This window comes from Aotus nancymaae, unplaced genomic scaffold (genome assembly GCF_030222135.1).
Source record: "Aotus nancymaae isolate 86718 unplaced genomic scaffold, 86718_ANA_hifiasm-v0.15.2.pri h1tg000065l, whole genome shotgun sequence".
Taxonomy (NCBI): Eukaryota; Metazoa; Chordata; class Mammalia; order Primates; family Aotidae; genus Aotus; species Aotus nancymaae.
This window is the reverse complement of record NW_026988480.1, coordinates 12,119,896-12,145,675: the sequence shown is the minus strand read 5'-3', so window position 1 is coordinate 12,145,675 and position 25,780 is coordinate 12,119,896. Positions and strand designations below refer to the sequence as shown.

At 39.0% G+C, this 25,780-nt stretch overlaps 1 protein-coding gene across 3 annotated transcripts in view; it reads right to left on the bottom strand.

The window, feature by feature from the left end:
- The window catches only part of GLI3 (GLI family zinc finger 3), a 272,398-nt gene that overhangs the window by 96,628 nt on the left and 149,990 nt on the right, over window positions 1-25,780 (bottom strand). For all 3 annotated transcript variants that reach the window (XM_012473481.2, XM_012473500.2, XM_064366746.1), the window contains one exon: window positions 17,257-17,362. In XM_012473481.2, the coding sequence (XP_012328904.2) occupies window positions 17,257-17,362 (106 nt within the window). The remainder of the gene's footprint in view (window positions 1-17,256; window positions 17,363-25,780) is intronic.

The following is a 25,780-nucleotide window of genomic DNA, read 5'->3' as shown; positions in this document are numbered from 1 at the left end:
GCTCTCCAGCTACTTAAGCCCAGGCAGAAGAAGCAGCACGGTACCATTTACTTTTTAACAGCAAAAGATACAGAAAGCATTTAGCCTGGCGCCTGTCACATGGTAAGTTCTCAGTAAATGTTGGTCCCTATAACCAACACCTTCATTCCTGCTGTTGCTGCCATTACTAGAGCTCTGGGTTAGTTAAGGCCAAAGTCACCTGGCTTCCATTGCCTTCTTGAGTACCAATTTCCCTGGAGGACCTGATAAGGAGTGAGCTGTCTGGGGCCAGGGTGAGTGCAGCTATGATGTCGCTTTGGCATTATTTAGGAGCACCCATCTCATCTTTTCTCCTAACAGATAGAGTGATTTGATTTGACGTTAGTTAAAATGATGAGAATTTTTTTTCCCCGAAGTAAATTTGAGAGCATAATAATTCTGTAGTTTTAGTTCAGCAACTTCACTGCCATGAAGAAATAAAACTTTTGTCTTTAGAGATAGAGAAAACACCCTAAAAAACGATGAGTTTGTGTCCTTTGTAGGGACATGGATGAACCTGGAAACCATCATTCTCAGCAAACTGACACAAGAACAGAAAATCAAACACCGCATGTTCTCACTCGTAGGCGGGTGTTGAACAATGAGAACATATGGACACAGGAAGGGGAGCAGCACATACTGGGGTCTGTAGGGGGGAACTAGGGGAGGGACAGCGGGGGATGGGGAGCAGGGGAGGGATAACATGGGGAGAAATGCCAGATATAGGTCATGGGGAGAAAGGCAGCAAACCACATTGCCATGTATGTACCTATGCAACAAGCTTGCATGTTCTTCACATGTACCCCAAAACCTAAAACGCAATAAAATATATTGTTTTTAAAAAAGAGAAAACAAAATTGTTTAAATAAGTTCGATTTCTGTGACATTTCTCTCTATTTTGCACTAATTCTACTGATCCTATTTTCTGCAATTTGATGAATTACCAATTCCATCTTAAAACCAGTACTCAAATAGGCAAAATAATATCCTTTCCGAAAGAATATACAAGGCAAAATAGAAAAATGTTGACAGACAATAGTGTAGAAAGAATAGCTCCTCAAACAACTAAGTCCCTCTAAGATGAACTAACTGTGCCTGGGATAAGTGACATTTGTTTGTCAAGGTACATTTTCCAACAATGCAGAAACATATCCATTATGATTTCCTTTTGCAGAAACTTTTGAGTTTGAGCTATAATATGCACCAAGTATAAGGAAAAATGACCCTAACATACATACAAGAGATTTAATTAGGTCACAGACCAGCTCATGCTTGTATCATTTACAGGAAATTTCAACAATCCAAGGTAAACAACTACTTTAAAAATCTCAGCAGCACTAAGGCAGAACCTGTTATTCAAGGGAGAACTTTCCCTGCAGTGGATTTCAGGTACTAGGTGGATATAATTAATTGAAAACTTGAAGTTAGGTTCCAACAATTTAAACCTTGCTTAATGTTGGGTCTGGTGGCAGGTGTTACGGAGGATATTTATACCAAAGACAGGAAGCACCTAAAATTCTGAGCCAAGAAGAGGGTAAGGCTACCTCAAGAATCAGAATAAATCTTTTATCAACAGTAGTCCTGTCTTCTACTATCTAGTATAAAGACTATTTTTTTTTTTTTTTCAGATAGAGTCTCACTCTGTCTCCCAGGCTGGAGTGCATTGGCATGATCTCGGCTCACTGTAACCTCTGCCTCCTGGGCTCAAGCGATTCTCCTGCCTCAGCCTCTCAAGTAGCTGGGACTACAGGTGTGCACTCCCACGTCCATCTAATTTTTGTATTTTTAGTAGAGATGGAGTTTCACCATATTGGTCAGACTGGTCCTGAATTCCTGACCTCGTGATCCTCCCACCTTGGCCTCCCAAAGTGCTGGGATTATAGACGTAAGCCACCGCGCCCAGCATATAAAGACTTTTTCAATATTAGTTTCATCATCATCCTCATCATAATTATTATTATTACTGTTAACTCCTAATTAGACTGTTTTTTGAATTATCCTAGAACCTTGACATCTCTCTCCCACTTTCCCTTCATTCTTTTAATCATCCTTATTTTAAGTTACACAGAGATCTATATATAACCAAGATACTATCATTAACGATCTCAACAACTCTTCTCCAGAATAAAATCTTCAAAGTTTGCTAGGGCCATTGGTCCCACAGAGGTGAGAAAAGTGAGCCCTTTTGAAGTGGCAGGCTCTTTAGATGTATCTGGAAGTAGAGCTTATAGGACTACTACATGCGACTAAGACTTTATGTCCTAAGCACATTTCTCAGTATTTCAGAACTTTATCCCCTTGAAGGGTGTTAACTTTTCAAAAATAAATTACATATGGAAAAGGAGTACATGTAGTGTACTGGGGAACTATTTGTATTATTCAACAGAAAAACAGTATCAACTTCTACATAAAGGGATACTTTTCTTAGGGGTCTTGTTATCACGGCCTTAGGGAATTTTGCCCAAGACATAGAGAACAGCATCATGGAGGACTGAAAATGAGTCTGGCCACTTGACAAGGAGCCACAAATTCTCCTCCTGCAGTTCCTTCTTCAGAGAGAAAGCAAGTCTTCCGATACCATGAGAGAGGAGAGATTAATTTGACTGGAAATGTCTAAATGATGTGCAAGAATTACTTGTTCATATTACCCTTGGAAAACCTGTGCACAAAACCATGGTCTTATCAAAAACAACTTTTTGAGCTTCACTGTTTTCATCTGTCAAATGAGCAGCTTTGGAGTAGATGATCTCCATTCTACTCACAAGGTTAAAAGTCTCCTTTGTTCCTAAAATCCAATGATTTCTATGATTCAAACCATTTTTCCCTGTCTGCCATTGCTTAGCTTTGACCATGTTATAAAGTCTGTTGCTTGAATAAACTTTTGTTTAAAATTTAGTGATCCATCATTTGAGCATCCAACAAATGAGAACTCTTCTTTTTCCTTTCTTGAGAACAGCATCTTGAGGACATTCCAGCAACTGAAGTCCTCTCTGGGCCACTGTGGTCTTTAACTTTGATACTACTCCCAGGAGAAATGATAGGGTCTGGCTTTATGCTAATTAGACTTGGATGGTGGTTGATTAGAAGAAAGTGGGACCACATAGCAATGCAAAAGGTTCAGTACTGAGCCACAAGCTTCAACACTAAAGGAGCTTTTACCAGTGAGTTCACAGCTATTAGATGTTTTTATATTAACAACATTTCTCCCATCCAGGTTTGTGCATTTTATCTTTATTCTTTCAAATCCTGAAATTGCTTGGATAAGAGAGAGGGTTTATATATTATACACACACACAGACACACACGCGCGCACGCACACACACACACACACACACACATTTCTAAGAGCAGCCTGAACTTTTAGGGGAAATTGAAGAGGCTTTGTGTCAAGTACAGCTAAATCCAGCCTTTCCATATCAAACCTCTGCTAGAAAATTACTGTGCAGATGATAAGGCAGAAAGATATAATAAAAAGTGACTCTACTCAATTTACACTGCAATATTGGTATGACTGAATATTTTTCATTCAGGTGCCTGATAAAATCGCTAAACTGTATTGCAGATAAATAAAGGAGGCTTCTGTCAAGAATAAACACCATTAATCATGAAGTCTTACCCTCTCAGAGCCTGTGCTATGCATCTGCACAAATACACCGGCATAACCATCACACAACACATGCTTTCCTCCTTTATAAACTGTTCCAACCTGAAGAAGTGCTCGTTTTTCATTTTGTAAGGTTTAGGCAGCAATAGCATTTTGAAAATATTCTCTTTACATTTTTAACTTTACATTCTTGCAACTAGGCCCATTACTGTCACAGTTAGGAAAATGTGGCTGAGCTCTCGGGGAAAAAAACTTGACAATGAATCAATTTTTTGACTGAATACATACGTACACATGCACATAATACATATGACATACTATATATCCTTAACTCTAAGACGTTACTGATCTAAAGGTGTAAAATTGTTTCAGACACCACTAAAAAAAGATAATGGTTCCCTATCACTTTTGGTTTTTATTTTAATTACTAAAAGAGCACTTGTAGAATTATTCAGACATAGATTTTTTAAACATGTATCATTCTAGCACATGCACAAAAAAAAGGAAATATAAGTAAAATCATTTTATTAAAAGATACCTGGAACTTCCTCATGACTGCCACTTCACCAATAAGCAATTGCAAAACACTACAGATTGTAAAATACATCCCAATTTCAGAGATGTTAAAAGATGGAAAAAGGGATGTACTTCTTAGAATAGGTGATTTAAATATGGTGATAGATATGTAGTAGGCAATTCTGTCATTTGTCAAATACCTATGCTGTGGCAGACACCATGTTAAGTGCTATATATATGCTCCTTTGCTGAATCCTTGATATAAAATGGGATTGAATGATGAAACTGGCTTGGACAGATTAAGTAATCTGATACTAAATATCTGAGCTGAATTCAAACTCAGTCTATGCGTTTAAGTCTATGCTTTTAAACACCAAGAAAAACTACCCCAAACCAAATACACATGTATATACATGCTTAAATACACGTGTATTTTTAACATTTTTGATGTATTTAATAGAAAAGGATGGTATGGTTATTCTAGCTACCTTACCTTCCAAAAGGAACCTATTTAAATTGACATTCAAATTGTAGTGTCATGGCAGGTCAGGCTGGTGGCTGTGGTATACACAAAGTGTCACTTGGAGAGTATAAAGAGTAATGAGGGAGGTATGACCAGCATTCAGGCAAGACTTTTTCAGCAAAGCTTCACATAAGGAAAGAACAGGCAAGAAACTTTATGGCTTAGAAGGAAAAAAAAATGGCATGTGGGCATGCTGTGTTAGGGCTATAGTATTTTAATGGAATCCCCTTGTAAGTGTCCACACACTAGAAAAAAACAATGAACAAATTTAAATTTTCCCAAATTATGAGATGTTAAGAACTAGAAGGGATCTTAAGGATCATTTAATCCAACTACTTTATTTTGTACATGAAAACAAGGCCTGCAGAAGTGAAGGAAAGTGCTCAAGGATCTGGTTAACTTGCAGCAGAGTTGAGAATGGAAACTCAATGAGGTCTACATTTATTATGAAAACAACTGATGAACTAGTTTTACAAAGAGGATCATCAGAAGCCATGTGCCAACAGCACTATGTTTGAGTTTTCTGGAATTACACTTTGAAACCCAAGCAAATAGCATTGTCAGGGGTGAATGTAACCAACATATTATTGGGTGGGGAAGGCGTGTGCTCAGAGGAACTATTCAGCAAAGCCATAATCCAGTCCCACCCATGAGGGATGTTTAGTTGTGTTACACAGGAAGTATTATGGAAGCTACATTTCAGCTCACTGGGGGATCTGTTTGCAGAGCCCACTCCAAGCAGGAAGTGCCTCTTCTAGCCAAAAGAGGTTTAACTCTCATCTTCATGATAAATCCTCCCTCTGTGAAGAAGCAGCTTGATCCTGCACAGTGAAGTGTTTATTTGCTAAATGGAACACTGGCAGAGACCCTCATAATAAAGTCTGTGCCCCAGTGATGCACAGCCATATTGGGGGCTCACAGATGCCAGACACCAAGAGCCTCATTCAGCCAGGTCCAGCAAGAAAAAAAGACGATACCACTGAAACCAGGCCCTGACCACACTGCTTGGTACTTCTCCAGTTCTTTAAGGAATAGCTTCTGTGTTAAAAATAATTATTTATATTATATCATTTTCATCACAGACTGTGTGTTCAATCATTCCAGACAAATTTTTTGGTCCTCTTTTTGGAAGCCCCAAATTATTATTAAAACTTCTCCCAGGTACATTATCAATAAATGCAGACCCTGAGTTAGCTACAATCCACCCCACCTGCTTGTTAAAGTCAAGCTTCTCACGCACAAAAAAGGCAAGCAAAAACAGCTGAACGGACCCTTTATAAGAATTTTGCTTTTAAGTCAGCTGAATTTTGTTAAGAGATATCACAATGTTTTACCAATATCTACATTGAGGGTACAATGCATTAGAGAATAAAATATTTACTCTTTGTTAGTAAAGGGTAGAAAAATTGTTCATAATTTATAAGTTGTTCCTTTCTGTCCCAGTCATAAACCATACTTCAAAAAATAACACATATACAAGAAAATGTAATGGTTATAAGATACTAGAATAATTTTGTTTTTGTTGTTCATTATTTCTATACATATGGTAATGCATTTTGTGCAAATTAAACTGACACTCTTTAGATATGTAAATTTAACTCAAATGGAGCTAGTGGGCTCCTCTCTCACCTACACTGGATGATTTATGTTACTAACTTGGGCTTGAGCGTAACAACCTGAGCTACCCTCCTTCAACAGCATTATTCACACTGAAAGAAAACCAAATGACTTAGTAGCCTCCTTCACTGATTTTAAAGCTAGTAATGATTCAAGAGTAGCCACGTTATTAAACTAGAATGAAGCACTACTCTCCTCACTAATGAGGTTAAAAAATGTCTTTACGTCTCCACGTTAGGGGCACTTAGCAAGCACTCTGCTTGGCAGAGACCCACAGCGGATCGAAGCCATGGACTAATCACGCAGGCCGGAATCAAATGGACTGGAAGAATTAGGAGACTTGTGGCTCGGAGGAATGTAATTCATGCAGAAAAGCGTTGTCAGAGCAAGGCCAGGGAACCTCATGGGAAGAAAGCAAAATAAACAGTTCAACAAAGAAAACAAAGAAGGGCCAATAGGCTTTTCTAAAGCTTGAGTACACTGAGACTTCAGTGGGTGCCTAGGACAAAGACCTCATCAAAGGACACCCTTGCAAAGCAAACAGACCAAGGAAGGATGTTTCTCTCCAATACACTCAGGGGGAAGGGGGTGGACTCCACTTTTCGCTCCTTCCAATTCAACTTGCACAACTCCCAACTTCCAACTCAATTCCCTCCTCCAACAAACACCAAGAAATGACCACTAATAATAACCTAGTAACTAAAAACTCCTGTTTGTCTGGGTTAGAAGATGGGGAAAGGTGGGGAGGTTAACACAAATTAAATATGGTGCAGTGCACCTCTGGATTGCACTTCAGATCACGAAAAGACGTTTGGAAGTCCACCCACCACCTGGGTCAGAGCCCCACCGCCTGCTCCCTACATTCCAGAAGATGAAGAGAGACTCCAGAAATGCTCAAGGATTTACACTTTGAAAATTCTCTCTCACAAACAGTATACAACATCCGCAATCGTGCAGAATGGAGTCTAGCATGGCTTTCTGAAGAAAGTTGCACCTCTACTCTCAGCTGCAGCCTCACAATTCTATTTCCAGTGGACTCTTGATTTGGACTATTCTTCTCTCAATGGGATGACTACATGTATCACTGCAGCCCTGAAATGACTTTGATCATTAAAACAAGATTAAAATACTTGAGGCTGACTTTCTTTTCCCCCTCTTGGCTGCTTCCTTTAAGATGGAAGACCATGCTGTCTTTTGCTGACTAATCCCAAGGACAGGCTTAGAGTACTACAAGGAACACAAACAGAAGTGAGCGCTGTATGGGTACATACACATATATAGTAACATAGTAAGATATATAAAATAACATAAAACACTTACTTTAGATAAATACAACATGGTAAGTAATAAAAACATTAACATAATCCAACATAATTCTACTACTAATATGTTATATCCCTGGCAAATAACATATGAAAAATCAGAGTCCCCTTTAGAGGGCTGATTGCTTATGTTACTGACTTACAGTTCTAAATTTGTTCCTGAAAACTTTCCCTAGTGTGCATAGTATATGGTGACAACAATGGGTGCTAGGAATATGGGGATTTTGCTCTGTGGGGGAACCAGACATTGCTTTGGAACAGAGGCAAGAAGCATTTTAGTAAACTGTAAATGTTTATTTCCATGCTGTCTTAAAAATGTAAAGCATATTCAAGCAACATGGCTTGGTGATTTGTTTTGCAAAGGAGACAATTAGTTTAACTCCTAGAGCTTCCCTCTCCCACTCCCCAACAGGTGATGGAGATACTATTCACTTATGGTGAACTTGGCAATATTTGGATACTATTTGAATATATTTAGAAGAATATTGGCAGTTTTCATGTTTCACGTGTAACTCGTTCCCAGATAATGAAGGACATATTAACCTTGTAAGGCCTGAGGGAATCATTTACTGTGTCCAGTTAACATAACTCCCTTCGGCTGGGCGCTGGCTATCCAGGCCGTACTAGACTTGGCCATGGTATGCACGGGGCTCCTTAGGAACAATTTACAAGTGCTGCCTGGCAATGAGGGTACAGGTGAACCTTTAAAAAAAAAAAAAAAACCTTAAAAAAAAAAGAAAATGCCTTCAAGGGCAACTGTACACACAATTCATTTTGGTATTAGTTCAGATTTTTAGTCTGGGGCTAGGCTTCGGTTCCCTGTAAGAGTCTCAACTGAGAATTTCCTTCTAGTGAATCTGTAACCTCCCTGTAGTTGCATAAGGAAGTTTTAAATATCCATCACTTACAAACATGTGAAATGCTGCATATGCCAAAATATTAGGTGATGGGATTTTAGAAAACCTATGGCTTTGGGTTGCAGACTCTCACTTGGATCTTCATTGGAAATGCACTCACTTGCTCTAAGGCAGTTCCTGCCACTCTGACCATTCTTCCTGCATTATTTTCTTCCTGTACACACATGTGCACACACAAGAGAGAAGAGGCAGAGTATATTTCTAACACTGCACTTGATGGTTTTCAACACAGAGTTATAAAAATTGATGCAATGTCACCAAATTAGCTAGGTCAGCACAGGAGATAAACACGGGCCAGCAAGCCATTTACCTTGTTAATTTTTACTGAACTGCAACATAATCATGCCCATTTCTGCTCTGGTCTGCCTTTTACAAAGACCACATCAAAACTAAAATGGCCAAGACTGCATTTTTCAAACGTGTTTCCGTATAAGTTATCTGCAAAAACATCCCTACTTTTTCTCAGGACTCAGGATGAGTTTCAAAATCCACCTCTCTCCTCCTTTTTCCTTTTAGTTTGTTCAGTTTGCTTCGATCACTGAAGATGCAAAAATCTTGGTAATGTGTTACTTAATATTCAAAAAGTTAGCAAGCAGGTTCCTGGAAACATATCTGCTAACATTTTATTTTCTGATGTATGATTTTCCCTGGGGCAGGGATGGGGATGCAACAATAACAACAACGAGTGACAGGCAGCCCTGTGTCATTGGCCTTTGTTTCCCGGGGAAAGGTCTGAAATGAACTCAGCTTGCAGTGTGGCTATAGGAAATGGCATGTCTTTGTTTAGGTGAAAAAAGTGGGGCTCTGTTACCTAAGTGAGGGAGAGATGGCCACATAGGAAGGGCTGCAGGCAGCTTCAGTTTGGGGAGTATTCATCATATAAAACTAATCTCAAAGTATCTTCTCATCGGGACAAATTCTGTCAAAGTTCAATTTTTCTCAAACACATATTTTTTAAAAATAAATAAAATGACGACAGTAAATTTCTGTTTTCTTTGAAGCCAGGCTTAACATGAGTGGAAGCATTGTACTCAAAGAAAAAAGTCTGTTACAGCCCAGTACCTCCCAGGCCCCCGCAACAGGTTTGACAGCAGCCTCTATAGAGTCGGCGGCTTCCGGTTCAGTGAACGTGAATACCTCAGTCAATATCTGCTCCCGGGACCGTGCTGCTGAGCGCAGCACAAAGAACACAGGAATTTTATCCAAGAAGCTAGCGCTCAGACTCTCTGAATATACACTATAATTAGGGCCTGCTTTCTCTGCAACTAAGGACCAAATTCAATATTTCAGTCATTAGAAATACTGCAAAACAGAAAGGAGTATCTGCCCTTTGAGTACAATTTATCTGTTTTGTGGTTGTTTCTTAATGCAAAGTAAAGCATGTATTTAGTGGATTTGGATTTATGTGCCAGCTCATCAAAATTTTAGAAATTTAGGAACTGAAACTCAACCATCTTTTCATAAGGAAACTATGAATCTAGGTGGCCTAAGGTAGTTCTTGAAAATTAGGCAGGCCTTAAACTTTTTCAGTTAATCATGAGAAATGACAACCAGAAAATAAGGCTTATTTTATTTTTTGGTTTGACATGATATGCAGTGAAATATGTGAAGAATAGCAGTAGAAAACCATAAAAGTAGAAAACATGACACATGGCATTGCTCATAGAAAAAGAAAAATAAAGCAGAGAAGGAAGTACAGAGTGAGGATGGAGAAGGGGTGTTATTTTAGACCAAGGGTTGGCAAACTTTATCTTTCAGGCATTTCAGGTCATATTCTCTGTCACAGTTACTCAACTCTGCCCTTGTATTGCTAAAGCTACCATAGATAATACTAAATAAGGAGTGTCACTGTGTTCCAATAAAACTTTATTGGCAAAAACTTTATGAACCATAAGTGGTCCATAGACCATAGTTTGCCAATCCCTGTTTTAAACAGTTGTTCATAGAGGACCTCTCTGAGAAGGAGAAACTGAGTAGGGAAACGTATGAAGGGAGGGAGCAAGCCATAGGTATCTGAAGGAAGAAGGCTCCAGGCAGATACACATTGTGATCTAGTCCAACATGGCTGCCCTTCTATTGGGTCTACGGTTATAATCACTAATTATTATCCACCCAATGTTCTAATAGAGTCTTCTCAAATGTGATTGTTAAGTACTGGTCAACACTCCACCCAGGTGATGAGTCACAATTTACCAAACCACTCCTGTGGTTGAACATGTAAACTGTTCTGTTGTTTAGTGTCATACATTCTACAGTCAAAGACTAATAAGCATCTCACGTTTGGGCTAATCAACAGGCATATTAGGGCAAAAGGCCTGAACATGGCTTTTAATGGCTCTTCCCACACCCTGTCATACTGCGACCTTGGGAATGTGCAGAAGACAATGATAGCCAGTAACACTGAAAACTTCCTAACAGGTGCTGTTAGAAATAGTTGTGCTTAACCAGGAAGTAGAAACTAGAGCAGCCATGTCTGTGGTCTTCATTTTCACTGGTGTGGAATATGATGCCTGGGTTAACACAATGGCGCTACCTACTTGTAAGCTAGGTAGCTCCTCTGTGTCAAGGTTTCCATATCTTTAAAATGAAACTAATAATAATAACTCCAGCACAGAGTTGTTATAAGTATTATAGGAGATGACTACATAAAGTCTTTAACATTGTGCTCAGCCTACAGTAAGTACTCAAAAATGTCAGCTATGGTCATGATTATATATTTTTCCATCTGAATTGTCCATTTCTTTTTTGCCCTTATCTTTGATATTGTTATGTACTTAAATTTTTCATTTAAGATGGCTAATTTCATTCATTTTTATTCCATGTGTAGGATCTGGAAAGCAGCAATACATTAAATAGTACTCAGTCGCATAAGGGGACCAGTAACTGCTTTAATATCAGGAAATCCATTTGACAGTGGAGAGCATCTGACATGGCAATAGCTACTTTTAATAGAATCTCTTCTATCAAAAGTAGTAACTGAGCTTTTGTTTTCTGAATCCCAGCTTGTTGGCATGAGGTGACACACTCCAGTAAAAACAAAAGAAAATGATGGTAATAGCAGTGACCTATTATTTTTACCATCATTAAAAATAATATTTATTTAGGAGCTACTATATGTAGAGCATGGGCTCAGCCTAGTAAATGCAAAGAAATACACAGATAGTCTTCACTCTGAGAGATGTGATGTAATTTAGTTCATGCTTTCTTTTTCTTTTTTGGGAGGGTGGGGAGTGTGTTAATGTTTGCTGCAGTATTTGCTAGAGTTTGTAATTTGATAAGTCATTACACTTTATTAGTTTCCATAATGTTTATGGTAAAGTACAAATACTGGGGGTAGAAAGAACTTTCCTTTGTTAATTTTAAGTTACACTACTAAAACATTCCAAACTAGTTATGCCCCCAAGTATAATTATAAGGTTTTACTAAATCTCCATATTTTACTAGAAACTTTCCTGAAAATGAAATGAAAGAAATCACTATTACCTGTACAGGCCCAATATAGAGTTTTAAGTAAGTAGCTACACTGAAGAGGCTCCTTTGGGATAAGTATATGAGCTCTCAGTAAAGACAGTACCAGGACAAGCAAAGTGCTAAGTTTGGGAGAGGGGCACTCAGTAGTAGCCCTGGCCATCTACTTAACTATTTCCTTCTCTAAGCTTTTGCCATAATGATATGTCTTTTCTTAGAGCTTTTTCTCTCTGGGAAGAAATGTATTTATTCATACTCCAAACTTGCCTCTCCTCTCCCTGCTCTCATTCCGAACAGGCAGTCATAATCATGGGGGCGAGGCCTTACCTATTTCCAGTGTACTCTATTTCACAGCTGATATTAATGATCTTCATGTACTGAGTCCTCTCCCCGAGGTGAAGGGAGGTGGGCCACTTTTAGTGGGAAGAACAGCTCTCCTTACTTAGGAGATGGAATGATTCCAGAGAGTGTCAGGCAGCCTTGGATGGAGCCACATTGACTCAACAAAGAAAAAAAAAAAGAGCTGACAGAACAGAACATGAGTGCTCATTTTCCCTAAGACAGAAAAGCTGGTTTTCGAAAGTGGATTAGTAAAGTGGATGGTGAAATGCAACAGCCTCTATGTGAGCTGGCTTGGGGTGCAGTACTGTTCACATCAACGGCACAAAGCAGGAGCAGCTCACAGCTCGACGGGCAAGGAGATCGGTGGGGCTTAATTACTGCAATGGATTAGTAACCAAGGACCCAGCTTTGGAAAATGAATTGCAGATCTCAGTATGGAACAGAAGGACAGTTCAAAATTCAATTCATACTGGTCCATAAATGAGAAAACCTTGGCTCAGAAAGGTTATACGTAAGGGCTAAATTTCTTTTTCCCAAGAAAAATCCAGAATGAATGAAATCAAATGTAATTTAAAGCTACTTTATAATTTGGGTTTCCACAAATACACCACGTCCACTTCTAAAAAGGAAGCATGCTTAATTAATTGAGTTCTAACACTAAGAAACAAAAAACACACACTCAAAATGCAAGAGAGAAAGTACTTTCATTATTACTGTGGAAAGTAGTCACTTGACAATGCCATTGTATTCTGGGGTAGTAGGCGATAATATGCCAATTGCCTGAATTTCCAAGTGAAATTTTAAAAATTAGTACTTATTTTTATCCTAGCAGGCATCATTTGTTCCCATAGACTACAGTAGTGCCTCCTTGAGTTAGGAAAGGACCAGCTCTGATGTCAACAATGCAAGGCAGGAACCACAGAGGAGACCAAGATGTAAAAATACATACACAAAATATGACTATGTGTGTAGAGACTCAGGTTCTTTCATTAATGCACAAAATAATCTCAGTAATAAAGTAGACTCACTCTGGTATTTTTTCTAAAACATTCTACTTCTTGCGATTTCCCTTAACAAGTCTCTCAAATGATTTGAGAGAGGGAGAGAGAGCAACACTTCTGTGGTCTACGACCTTCTGTGGGCCTAAGACCTGGTGAATTCAGTGAATAACTTTCAGAAGAAATGGGAAGATTCCTCAGATCCAATGTTTCTTAATTTTCAAATTACTTGAATTAAACAAATGCAATGCAGGAATTGCACATTTTATAAGACGACCTTTACGTGACAACTCAGGGAACAATATATTTATATTCCAGGTCCTACTTAGAAGTTCTGAGTCTAAATTCATAATTTTGAGTTAAAAAACAAAATGCCAATAAATTATGATATTATTTCTTGTATTTAAATCCACTCAAGTTTCTATACGCATTCTACACTGCCTAATCATAAACTGTGGATAACGCTGTAAGGATAAGCAGGGCAAGCTAAAGGCATTCCATTTAACAAACTGGGTTCTTTAATACAAACTGACGTATTTCCGTACATATTTATAAGGCTTAGTGGTTATTATTAGGCTGTAATTGCAGTTGTTCTAACACCTAATAAGCCATGGTTGGAAAAACAAAGGCAGGTTAATTTGTGATTTCCTCTACTCATTCAGAGGCAAATTAAGTGTCAAACAGCTAATACGGAACATATTTCATTTTATGAGATTTTAATTTAATTCTGCACCATATCGTTGATGCCTTAATATAGGGTGGTTTATCTAAAAAGAGGAGCAATTTATAAACCTCTTTCAACAGAATCTTTAATGATAGGATATGATAGCATAATTATAGAAGCGCCAGCCCTTCTTCTAAATAGAGATCTGTCTGCATTTCCATCAACACAAATACTTGTTTTTAAGAGACTCGCAATTTAATTTTTAAAGCTGGCACCAGAAGAACCATTATGTATACAAAATAATGAGAATATCTCCAAATTTTGTTTTCTTATAATTAAAATATTTATTGCAAAAACTTAGTACTCTTCACTTGATCTCATTTTCTATAAGACAAATATATAGCAAACAGTTTGGAATTCAAGTTCTGGATGAAGTGATTTTACTTTCCTAGGTAACTGATTTACCCCTCAGCAAATATGTGCTTTTAAGATTTCTATAACCAAGCCACATTTGCCTAGATTAGCCTCCACTTTCAAGGTGATCACAGGTGTCTACTCACCATACCTCAGAAGGTGCAAGAGCAACCCAGGGACTCATAACTGAGCAAGGGCAGAAGAGAAATTCCCAGTATTTTTCATGCCCCCCAACTGCTGGAATGCCAACCCTCAGCATTTGTTTAGAGCTCTGTGCTTTTCAGAGTGCTTACATGAACATTATTTCATTGAACTCTCCCTGTGCTCTGAAGAGTTGGGTACAGCTTCATCTCTGTGTAATGAAACCAGCACATGCAAACGTCAGTGGCCAAGTTCACAGCACAAGTGAGTGGCAACACAAGAACAGGAATTCGAGCTCTCTGACTGCTCCTCCCCCGTCTCCCAGACTGAGCACCTTTTACAAAGTGCCTGACCAAGTTCAGGGCACCGCCTACAAAACTAGCAGGAAGCAGTGACTGCTAACAATAAATCGCCAAGCAATAGGACAAGCACCACAATAAAGCTACGTATAAGATGCTATAGAAACAGTCTCTGGGATGGCCCTTGAATTAGTCCTTGAGGATGACTAAAAGCAGGAGTTCACCATGCAGAGAGGGAAGGCCACTGAGACCAATGCAGAGAGAATGTCACATGACAAAGACCCAGGGGAGTGACATGCCCAGCTTCCTGGGGCCCACTTCATAAGCATAGCGTCCACCCAGGGCCCTGCCAGGACGCACCAAAACCAGGCAGTCCCAGGAGGCCACAAACCTATAAGCTCACCATTCTCTTGCCCGCAGCAATGATATTCCCTCTAGGAACCTTCCAGGACTTCTCTTTTGAGGCTCAGGATTATCTATCAGTTTTACGTTATGAACCTTTTTGATAATTATACATTTGGGCTACTAAAGAATAATTTAGTCAGATGCTGCTAAAGTATCCAAAGCTTGGCTAAAAAGGCAGGAAGAACTAAAATCCAAAGAAAATCCAGCTCCACAGTCACACCGGAAATGTGACTCCCCCAACTTCCCCTATGAGGATGGTCCAGATGCAACCTGCCTTGTCTTGTGATGTTATCATCATGGGCCAACGCAGGTCAGCAAGCAGGGCTCGAAACACACAGCGGGGGCTACAGGAAGGCTTGCTATTATATTCTGCCATAGAATCAAGACATGAAATTGGTATTGATGAATTCATATTTGAATTTCATTGCAAGAAAAACTATAATGAATGCAGAGGAAATAGTTCAGCTTATCATATAAACTCATTTAAAACATTTCTCTAGAGCATCGTTTCTGAAAGAATGAAGAACTCCAAAATTCCATAGAAAAATCTGATTTAAATTAACTACATCACAGAGGCTCCAGTCTGGGAGGAATTAGCATTCATGTCTCCAAGGCCTATCTGGCCCTTGCATGCTCTGAACCATGGGGCAGAGCCTCATCTGAGATGCATGTGGTCACATCTGTACCATAAAACCTCTGTGTAACGGGGTGAATTACATGTCATGTTTCAGGCTGAACTTGGAATTTCCTTCCCTTTGTATAGGGAATTTTTAATTGGTCTCTTGGTTTTATTTGAGAGTATTTTTAGCAGGCTTCAGAACCCTGTAAATACTTACTTGTGTTCCAGTGAAAAGTCAAAGAGTAAGTCACAAGTTTCTGCATTCTCTCTCTATAAATACCCACTTCTCCTTTAATGCTTATAGAAGTCTGCAACACAGATTTATTACTTACCTCCAGGCAAATCTGCTCTGAAATTATAATTCAGTAATGGGAGATGGATCCAAAAAACTGTTGGTAAAATATTATATGTGTACTTGGGCATGTAGTTAGGATTGTTAATATCAATTAATTCTGTTCACAGAGGAGGACTTGTTTTAAAACAACTTCATTTTTCTTTGGCATAATATGTAATTACACAGCTGTAACTAATAGCCATGGAGATGCAATCTACCATCTGAATAACTAGCGTTATTCTTCAAAGTATTATTTGTGCTTTTCTAACTTTACTGTCTCAGAATAATGGGTGATTATTAGATTTGACTAAATGTATATATCAAGGCTGTTGGCGAGGGATAGCCCATCCCAGAGAGTGGCTCCAACTATTATAGTACATGACAGTTTCCTGGACAGTACTACAAAAGAATACTATTTTATTTTGCAAATCCACCATCCTTTATTTCCTCCAAACCAAGTAAGATGGTATTTATTTCCAAGAGATTTTCTTTTTTCCTTTCCTAATGTATGTTATCACCAGTATTCTTTCCTTCTATCTTTTTGTAAACCATGTGCTCGATCACACTTGCCATTTTGTTTGGGTGACATTCCCATCAATCAAGTGACTTTTGGTATACTTACATAGGGGCTATGAAAATATACCATAAAAATTTCATTAGAATTCATTGTGATCCCTAGAATAGGACTTCCATGTTACAGAAATTTTAACATAAAAAAACTTCAAACCTAATGTCCACCAAATACATATTCTGAGGGTAACTTTCCATTAGGCTTTTACTTTTTAATTTAGTATTTACAGCCCACAGAACACATGTCAGCAAAATATATAGGAAATATCTGTCGGTTACCTAGTGTGACAGGCATTCCTCAGGAAGCGGCAGGGATTTGCTTCAGTGAATCCACGAACTGACAGGCTTGCTATATTTCAAAAGTAAATCTTACACTTCTATCACATCTTCAAAGCCCAGTGGATGTGCCATTAACAAAAAGTCCTGAGATGGTAAAAGCCAGTATCTTGTTTCATTTCATTAATGAGGAAAGTGTTAATACTTACATATGCAATGGAGGAATCGGAGACGGATCGTAATGGTAACGGCCCTCATGATGTCTGGCATCAATTGGTACAGGAGGATGGAAGGCAGGGAAAAGATGAGGAGGATCTGAAAAAAAAAAGAGCCCAATCTGTATCAAATGAACACTTCCAAGCAGCATTCCGATTCACAAAGCAACACTGCTGTACTGTTAAACCTTCACTACTTACACTTAATCTAAGAATTTGTGGAAGAACTCTTCAAGGTTAGTTACAAGGCTATGTGAGGTCCTACAGAAGTATGACTGAGTAAGTAGAGCCTGCACCTTCCTGAGAAGGTAGAGCCTGTGACTGACTGCAACTAACACCCAGATGGGAAAGCAAGAGAAGAACAACACGGCTCCCTATCTTGAAAGATAGGCTGACCAGAGGAGAAGGGCTGAAGGGAGCCACAAAGCCAAGAGGAACAAATTAGAACACACTTATTTGAAAAATGAAATTATACAGTCAAGTTTTAGACAAAGACATTGTAATACAAATACTAGTTTCATTTCTCCCATGATCATGATGCTTTTAAGAATGGAAAGGCTCGCTAGAATCTGTGGCTGATATATATATGCACGTACACATGCTTCTTTTTCTTTTAACTTAAATGCATATTCCCCTCCTTCTTGGCCTGGGTTAGGCCTTCACAGCCCCCACACAAAGGCAGCAAATCTATGCCCTGGCCAGAGAAATGCTGTGCAGCCTCCTGGAAGAGATGAACTGACCCACTCAGACTCACATAGAGAGATCTAGAACAAAATTCAGGGAATTCCTCCCAAGATAGCATTAACATTCACCTGGGCCCCAGTCCCCGTCCTGTTTCTGCCTTTCCCCAGTCCACTCCTCCGGGTTCCTGAGCTCCTGGGTGTGTGCTCTTCCTTAAAAATAGCCCCCCCTTCCCCACTTAGTCCTAGAAACTCACACCCATTGTCTCTGAAAATAAACTTCTACTTTTCTTTAAAAAAGGTAGTAATTCACTGTAGAAACCAAAGAGAGTTTTAACAGATTTTATAATTAGAAGCATGAATGATGAGTCAAGGTTTTCCCAAGTTTCAAGAAGCAAAATGAATGGATCCAAAACCCAGAGGTTTGACTCCATGGCTATGAGACTAATACAACAGCAAACATGCCAGGACACGTTCTTCAAATGTGATGGGTCCACGCTGGTCATGCTGGGAGCCTGCCCAGAGAGGACTGATGTGTACACCAATAAGCCTCAGAATGGCTTCCAGTTATTTCGCCCTAGTGCTGAGGGTAGCAGGCTCTAAAGGCGATTCCAAGGGGGGCCCTCTCCGCAGACAGGTTCTGATGGACCACTTAAGAATGCACAGAGCATCCCCACGGGGTGCAGGAGGCTGGGAGGCCATGCCAAACAAACAGATTAGGAGATGGCTGCACCCCCTGAGGTCGGCTGCACCCCCTGAGGTCAGCAACACCACTGTCCCAACTGGGTGGAGTGGATGTTTCTTAGATGTGTGTAATGTTGAATTCAGGTGGTTTTGATTGCCTTCCCTATCCATTACTCTATTTTCCAAATTTCTATCTTCCAAACAAGAAACTGCTAGAATATAAGCATAACAAACATGTTTTTAAAATTATAACACATTACTTCCCTTGTTTTGATTTTGTCCTTGCTGCCTTCAAGAATCTAAGACTCTGTTTACGAAGAAAAAAAATCAAGTAAGAGTAAAAAATGATGAGCATAGCATTGATAGAAGCTCTGCGGTCTACCATGGAAGGACCCAAAGCTGTAATTCTATAGTTTACCACCAGATCTAGAATCTAGAAAACTTCCGAGAGGGCTATTGTACTGAAAATGTCAATTACTCACTGTACTCTGTGACTGTCATAAGATTGGGGAGGAGGGGTTGGGTGCTATGGAGAGAGGAAGGAATCACTTTGATCTTGTATCATTGTCACTGTGGTACTGTGATACACAACAATGCTGAAAATTCAACAGGTGAGGGATGACTAATGACCTGATCATTGATCACACTTCATACATTTTATGAAATCTATATAAAAATTGATTATATTTTAAGTTCACCACTTAGTACATAATATGAAAGGATGTAGGTATTATTCTTGTAATGCAAATATTGAAAACTGATTTGCTAAGTTTGAAAGTTTAAGTTGAATCTTTATTCAGCAATGTTGGGAGCTTCATTGCTGCACATAACTCAGCCATCATGACAATTAAAAGCCACCCTCTGTAGAACCAAAGATTCCATCTTACTTAACCATTTGCAAAGGAAATTATTCATCTTTCTTAAAACACCATAAAATCAAGTGGGGTCGTCTTTTGCACTAGTTTGAAAGCCTGAATATACTAGTGAATGTTTCCTGATTTTAAACTTTAAAACAAACCCAAATCAATCAGATTGAAATCCGGTGAGGGTAGATGGCCATGAAATATGGGGGTGGCTCTTTCTCTTCCACACCTTTGAACTATCCCTGCTGATGCAAACATGCATGGCCTGCAGACTTCTTACTTAATACACATCATCTGCTCTTGGAAATCAGAGAAATAAACCCACTAGATCGGGGTGTGAATTCAACATTCATTAGCTACTTCCTCAGGGCATCTCACATGCAGCAGTTTATGCAACTGCTTTGAGGGACACGGACAACTATGTCAGAGTTGGAAGGTATTTTCACTTCTTTAATCCATGGAGCTTGGCTGTGTTCTGCATGATGAAATTCTCTCCACCAGATAAGTGGGTGTTAACTGTACCTGGTTTTCTCTATGTGGGTGAAACCAGGAATTACGACAAAGTACAAATCCACGTTTTTCATACACATAGGGCTCAAAATGTGTTCATTTATTCCACACTTAATATATGCCTCACATATCCAGGAAGTAACAGTCACTATCTTCTATATAAGTATTTATAGTGATTACGTGTATGGAGTGAAGACCAACCAATTAACCCCATAAAATGAAAAGCGTGTACCCAACAAATATAAAATTCTCTTCCTCAAGGAAAACCTACAATTCTGTCATGAACATTTAAAAGACATTGCCACCTTCTCATTTTCAAGAAATTATTCTTTCAGGATTCAAATTCTCTCTCTCTCACCCTTTCTCCCTCTTTCAGAAAGACGGAGAAAATGACCTAGTACTGCAAAAATAAATCTGAGAAGAAAATATAAAACACAATTACTGAGGAACTAAGTAGTCATTTCTTACTGTTGAGTCCATGGTGTTCTGTGAATTTAAAAGTTAATCCTGACTGAAAGTAAGTGATGCATCCTGTAACACTGTTTGCACCAAATGTTTATTTATGTCCCAATGAAATTTATGAATCCTGCATTCAAGAATTAGGTTTAAATAAAGAACAGAAAATTAATGGATATGATCTGATTTGACCAGACATCTGGTTTTGGTTTAAGCATTTCACTGTTTCTACGTTTCCCCTCTAGATTAAATTTAAAATAACTTTTCCTGGATTGCTGAAGTCTGTGTGGACAATTACACCTTGTGTTGGTTATTGGTAGAAATCACACCTTTTAAGCCACTTTCTGGGAAAATGCAATGGAACACCCCTCTTTCTATTCAAGACGTGCTCGACCATAGCTTAACAGGATAAATGAAGAATGAAAAGCAGTATGAGCATGTCCTGTAACATGCGTGGCATCCCATGACATCAATCCTAACACGTTTCTCAAAAAACACTCCTGAATCCTCAAACGTTGAGTACTTGCCTTGCTGGCGTCTCAGCTTGTCGTTTCTATGTGGTTCAGTGGCATATTCCATCACCGGCCCAAAATACTGTCCAAGAAAACCCACATGACGAGAACAGGCCCTTGTCGCCAGAGCCACCATAATTACCCAGCTCACGGGTTATTATTTACACATGAGCAGAGCAGCTGTGACGCATCATAACTCAAGCGTATGTGTAATAAGTTACCGCGCCGCAGCCATCTCCTGCCCCGGCCCTTGACAAAACACCACATGATGACTTCTCCAAAGTCAGGCGAAAACTGCTGAAGCAGAAGGAAGTGCCACGAAACCTGGCTACCTCCTATTTATCATACAATTTCCTGACTGATGGCTCCACAAACCAGCTGCTAAGTGCTGTGTACTCTACTGTCAGCAAACTAACGGGCTAAATGGAAGACAGGGAGAATAATGTGCAGAACTGGTGGAATCAATTTTACTGAGGGAATTAAAATTCTACCAGGTGGGGGTGGGTCTGCGGAGCAGTGGTAAGCAGTCAACTGTACATGCTTATGGTTGCAAAGATGATTTATTACAGACCTGCAAGAGGTTTGACTATTGTACCCGAGTCCTCTTACACGAAACAGAGATTTGAAGAGTGTGTATTCTCCCGGGCTTGAGTGGAATAGTCTTTAAACCCTATAAATACGTAATTGGCTTGACACATGTTTAAATTGAAATGCATAGCAAAAATATTTGTGCTGTGTAGAGTTGTCAGTATTCCATTTCACACTGGCTTTCATTGCGTCGAGCATTAAGGTTCTCATTAGGAATGAGAGACATTGATTTTTAGGTCTCTTCATAACAGCCTGGGTTGATCATAAAACCTGTAGCCAGAGCATAACCGAGAAACATACTTGGAGATTTATCTCCAGTTGCATCCTTCTCCCAAGAAATAGTTTTAGTATCCTAAGGCTATAAGATCTCTTGGATGCCATCCTGGAAAACTGTCTTTTAAGGTTTGAAATTTACATACAAAAATTACAGATTAAAAAAGAGAGATCAAAGTCCCTCAGTTAGTACCCTGAAGGAGTAATTCACCAAATGATACTTGAATGGTCTGAAAGTGCCCCAGAAACAGTGCAAGAGTAAACTGCCAAGTGCAGAAGTCCTCATGGGTGATTTAAATCCCGAAGTCGTCTGTACACTGGCCTTGGAATTTACTCTACACCAGAGCTAGAGATGATTTTCTTTCATTAGGGTTAGCCCTGTCTGCAGGAATGGCCAGTCCCCTCAAACTCACTCAATCATCTGCCATCAGCGGGAATATCCTTAAACAGCATCCACTATGCTACAACCAAAATAACCATCCAGCTTCTAGAAAATGAAAGGTCTCAAGCAAGAGAAGGAGAGCATAGGAGAGAGAGAAAGAGAGCTCTGACTGCCAAGGAACTCACTCTGGTGAGACAGCAGAGAGGTGGCCCAGGCCTCATCACTGTCTCTTCCCATGGGGCTTCTCCAGTCATCACACTCATGCCACCTGCAAGACCTTTTTCCTGGGCTCAGTGGACTGCGGGAGACTGGACTAACTCCAAACCCAGACTGACTTACTAACTCAGACAACCTTGCTATTTCTGCCTGTGGATGATGTGACACCAGAAATGAGCTGATCTGCCCTCTGAGGCCACCCCAGGCAACCTGACAAGGAGGGTCTAGAGCAACGTGCCTTGAGCCAGGCAGTCTGTGGCCCGCCATGATCTGCTGTGAGTGGAATCTAACGAGTGCCACCCTACAGTGCCCCACTGTGGACGTGCTGGGCAGGATCCTCATGGCATCACCTCATGGATTACTAGGAATCTTTTTCCTGGTCTCATAAGCATATTATATGGGGTTAGAAACTCCTCCAGAGTCATCAGAATGGGACATCTTATTTATATGATTTTCTACAGGGTCATGCAAGTTTAAAGAAGCTGTGGTTCTAGCATACTCTAGAAATGTTATAAAAATGCCCTGTATCTTTTTAAATATCTATTATTTTGTTACTTTACACAATGGAAGGAGCCTTAACTTGAACAGTATATGCTATAGGAGGAATCTGCAGACTATCACATGTGGGCCGGTTTTTGTAAATAAAGTTAGTATTAAAGTTTTTAAAATTTTATGGGTACATAGTAGATGTATATATTTATGGGTCACATGAGCTATTTTGACACAGCATGCAAGGCATAACAATCACATCAGGGTAAATCGGGTATCCATCACCTCAAGCATTTATCCTTTGTGTTACAAAAAATCCAATTATACTTTCTTCATTATTTTAAAATGTACAACCAAATTGTTTTGACTATAGTCACCATGTTGTGCTAACAAACATTAGGTATTATTCAATCTTTCTATTTTTTTGTACCCATTAACCATTCCCACTCCCTGCTCAGGACCCATTATCCTTTCTAGCCTCTGCTAACCATCCTTCTACGCTCTATCTCTCTGAGTTCAATCATTTTAATTTTTAGCTCCCACAAATAAGTGAGATCAAGTTTGTCTTCCTGCACCTGCCTTATTTCAGTTAACATCATGACCCACAGTTCCATCCATGCTGTTGCAAATGACAGGATTTCATTCTTCTTTATGTCTGAATAGTACTCCATTGTGTGTGTGTGCCACATTTTCTTTATCCATTCATCTGTTGATGGACACTTAGGTTGCTTTTAAATAAGGTTTTATTAGACCACCACTCATTTGCTTACATATTGCCTATGGCTGCTTTCCCACACCAACAACAGAGCTGACCAGCTGAGACAGGGAACACATTTATTATCTGATCCTTTATGGAAAAAGGCTGACAAACCCTATGCCAGTGTACCATGATAAAGTAATTTGCAGAAATTATTCATTTCGAAAAAACATATATCAATTTTGTATTTACTGTGTTGTTTAAGTAATAACACTAGGTATGTCAAATATTTTAAATGCACTTTCCTTATATGCTAACTTGTATGACTGACTTAATAAAGTGTTCATATTAATCACTAATCAATAAAGAGACATCTAATTTTAGCAAAACCTAACAAGTAGACAAATTCCAAGGCAAAGATGATAGATGAAATTAACCATAAAATCTAGCAAATAATAGCATAGTTAAGCATTTGAAAATTGAAGTTATCTTATACGTTAAGTAAAATGAATACAAATTTACATGAAACACTAGTTAACAACAAAAAGTAAGCTATTTCTAAAACTCAATAAGCTTTTACTTCTGGCAACTACAAGACAGTCTTGACTCCTGGTGTATAAACTTCCATGGACATTCCCGACTTCTCAAATAGCAAGCTTTCTATCATTTATTTTGTGTAAGCATGCAGACTATTAAATAAATTAATATTTTAGACCTAAACTTTGGTCATACCCACAATTCGTCCTCTTTTTTAAACAGTCAGATCCCTGCTGTGCTCCTCAACACACATAATCATGTGTTTCCTACAAGAAAATGCCAAATGGTCCACTGCAAGTGAACTGACGAAAGAAACCTCTGCCTTTACTGCTTCAAATGTGTCCTCAGTCGTAAACCAACAATTGATCTTGCCCTTTTCGGGAAACTTCTAACTTCTGCCAGTAAGTCTGCATGTTTCTCCCGTCAAGATCAAAGCCAGTGGGTGCCCAATGGTAGAAAGAAACCACATCTACCTACTGGCTCACCAACCATAACCTTCCAAACAGAGTTTCTGGAATGTGTCTTGCCTGTGATTCCACATATATGCATCCAACATTTTTGTTGTTTTCAGCTTTCCTGACAGGATAAGAGAAAAAATAACCACAGGGAAAGGCAACAAAGAGAAATAAGGAAAGGTTTACAGCCATTCTAGCTGAACTGCAGAACTCTCTCAGGGAAATCACGTGCAAACATATAAGGAATAGCTTAAAAGTGACAAATTCATTTACTTTGAAATATGCTAATGTCATATTTTCAGTGACAATAAATAGTTTGGAAATTAAAAAATGGAAATTAGTTACTAGTGACAAATTTTTACATCGATGACTGTATTTTCGTATAACAAAATTCAAAAGTCACAGTTATAGCTCTAAAAATACACATTGGGATTCTCTTATTTTTTTTTTTTACACTGAGTTTCGTTCTATTGCCCAGGCTGGAGTGCAATGGAACAGTCTCAGCTCACTGAAAACTCCACCTCCCGGGTTCAAGTGATTCTCCTGCCTCAGCCTCCTGAGTAGCTGGGAGTACAGGTGCCCACCACCACACCCGCCTAATTTTTGTATTTTTAGTAGAGATGGGGTTTCACCATGTTGGCCAAGATAGCCTTAAACTCCTGACCTCAAGGGATCTATCCTTCTCAGCACATTGGGATTCTTAATGGTTATGAAATGAAAGCAGAAAAGGAAATGTTTCTATAAAAGTGTTTGGTTATCTCAGATCTAACTACAGATACTCTAGAATCAACAGACTCAGAAGTTTAAATTAAGCCTGTTTTAGTTAGGAAACCAACAACTGATCCACAAAGGAGAGGCCTGGAAGTTATATTGTACTCAAAATAAATCCACTGCAAAAACAGCTTTTAGTGTTGCAAAATTAGAAGTAGGTAGCGAGATGTGAAAGCGAAATAACACAGTACATTTTATAATAGTACATATCTTCTTAAGGAATCCTCTTGACAACCCTAAAATAAGCATTTCCAAAGTGTTGTTATTTTTCTCCTAAGTCTTGTTTCTCTTTAAGTTCTATTATCAAGACAATCCTGAGAACTAAGAAGGGAAAATTTTATTATCTACTCAAAAAAAGCTAAATGATCTACCCAGTGTTGCATAAAACTATGGGCTTACGATGCA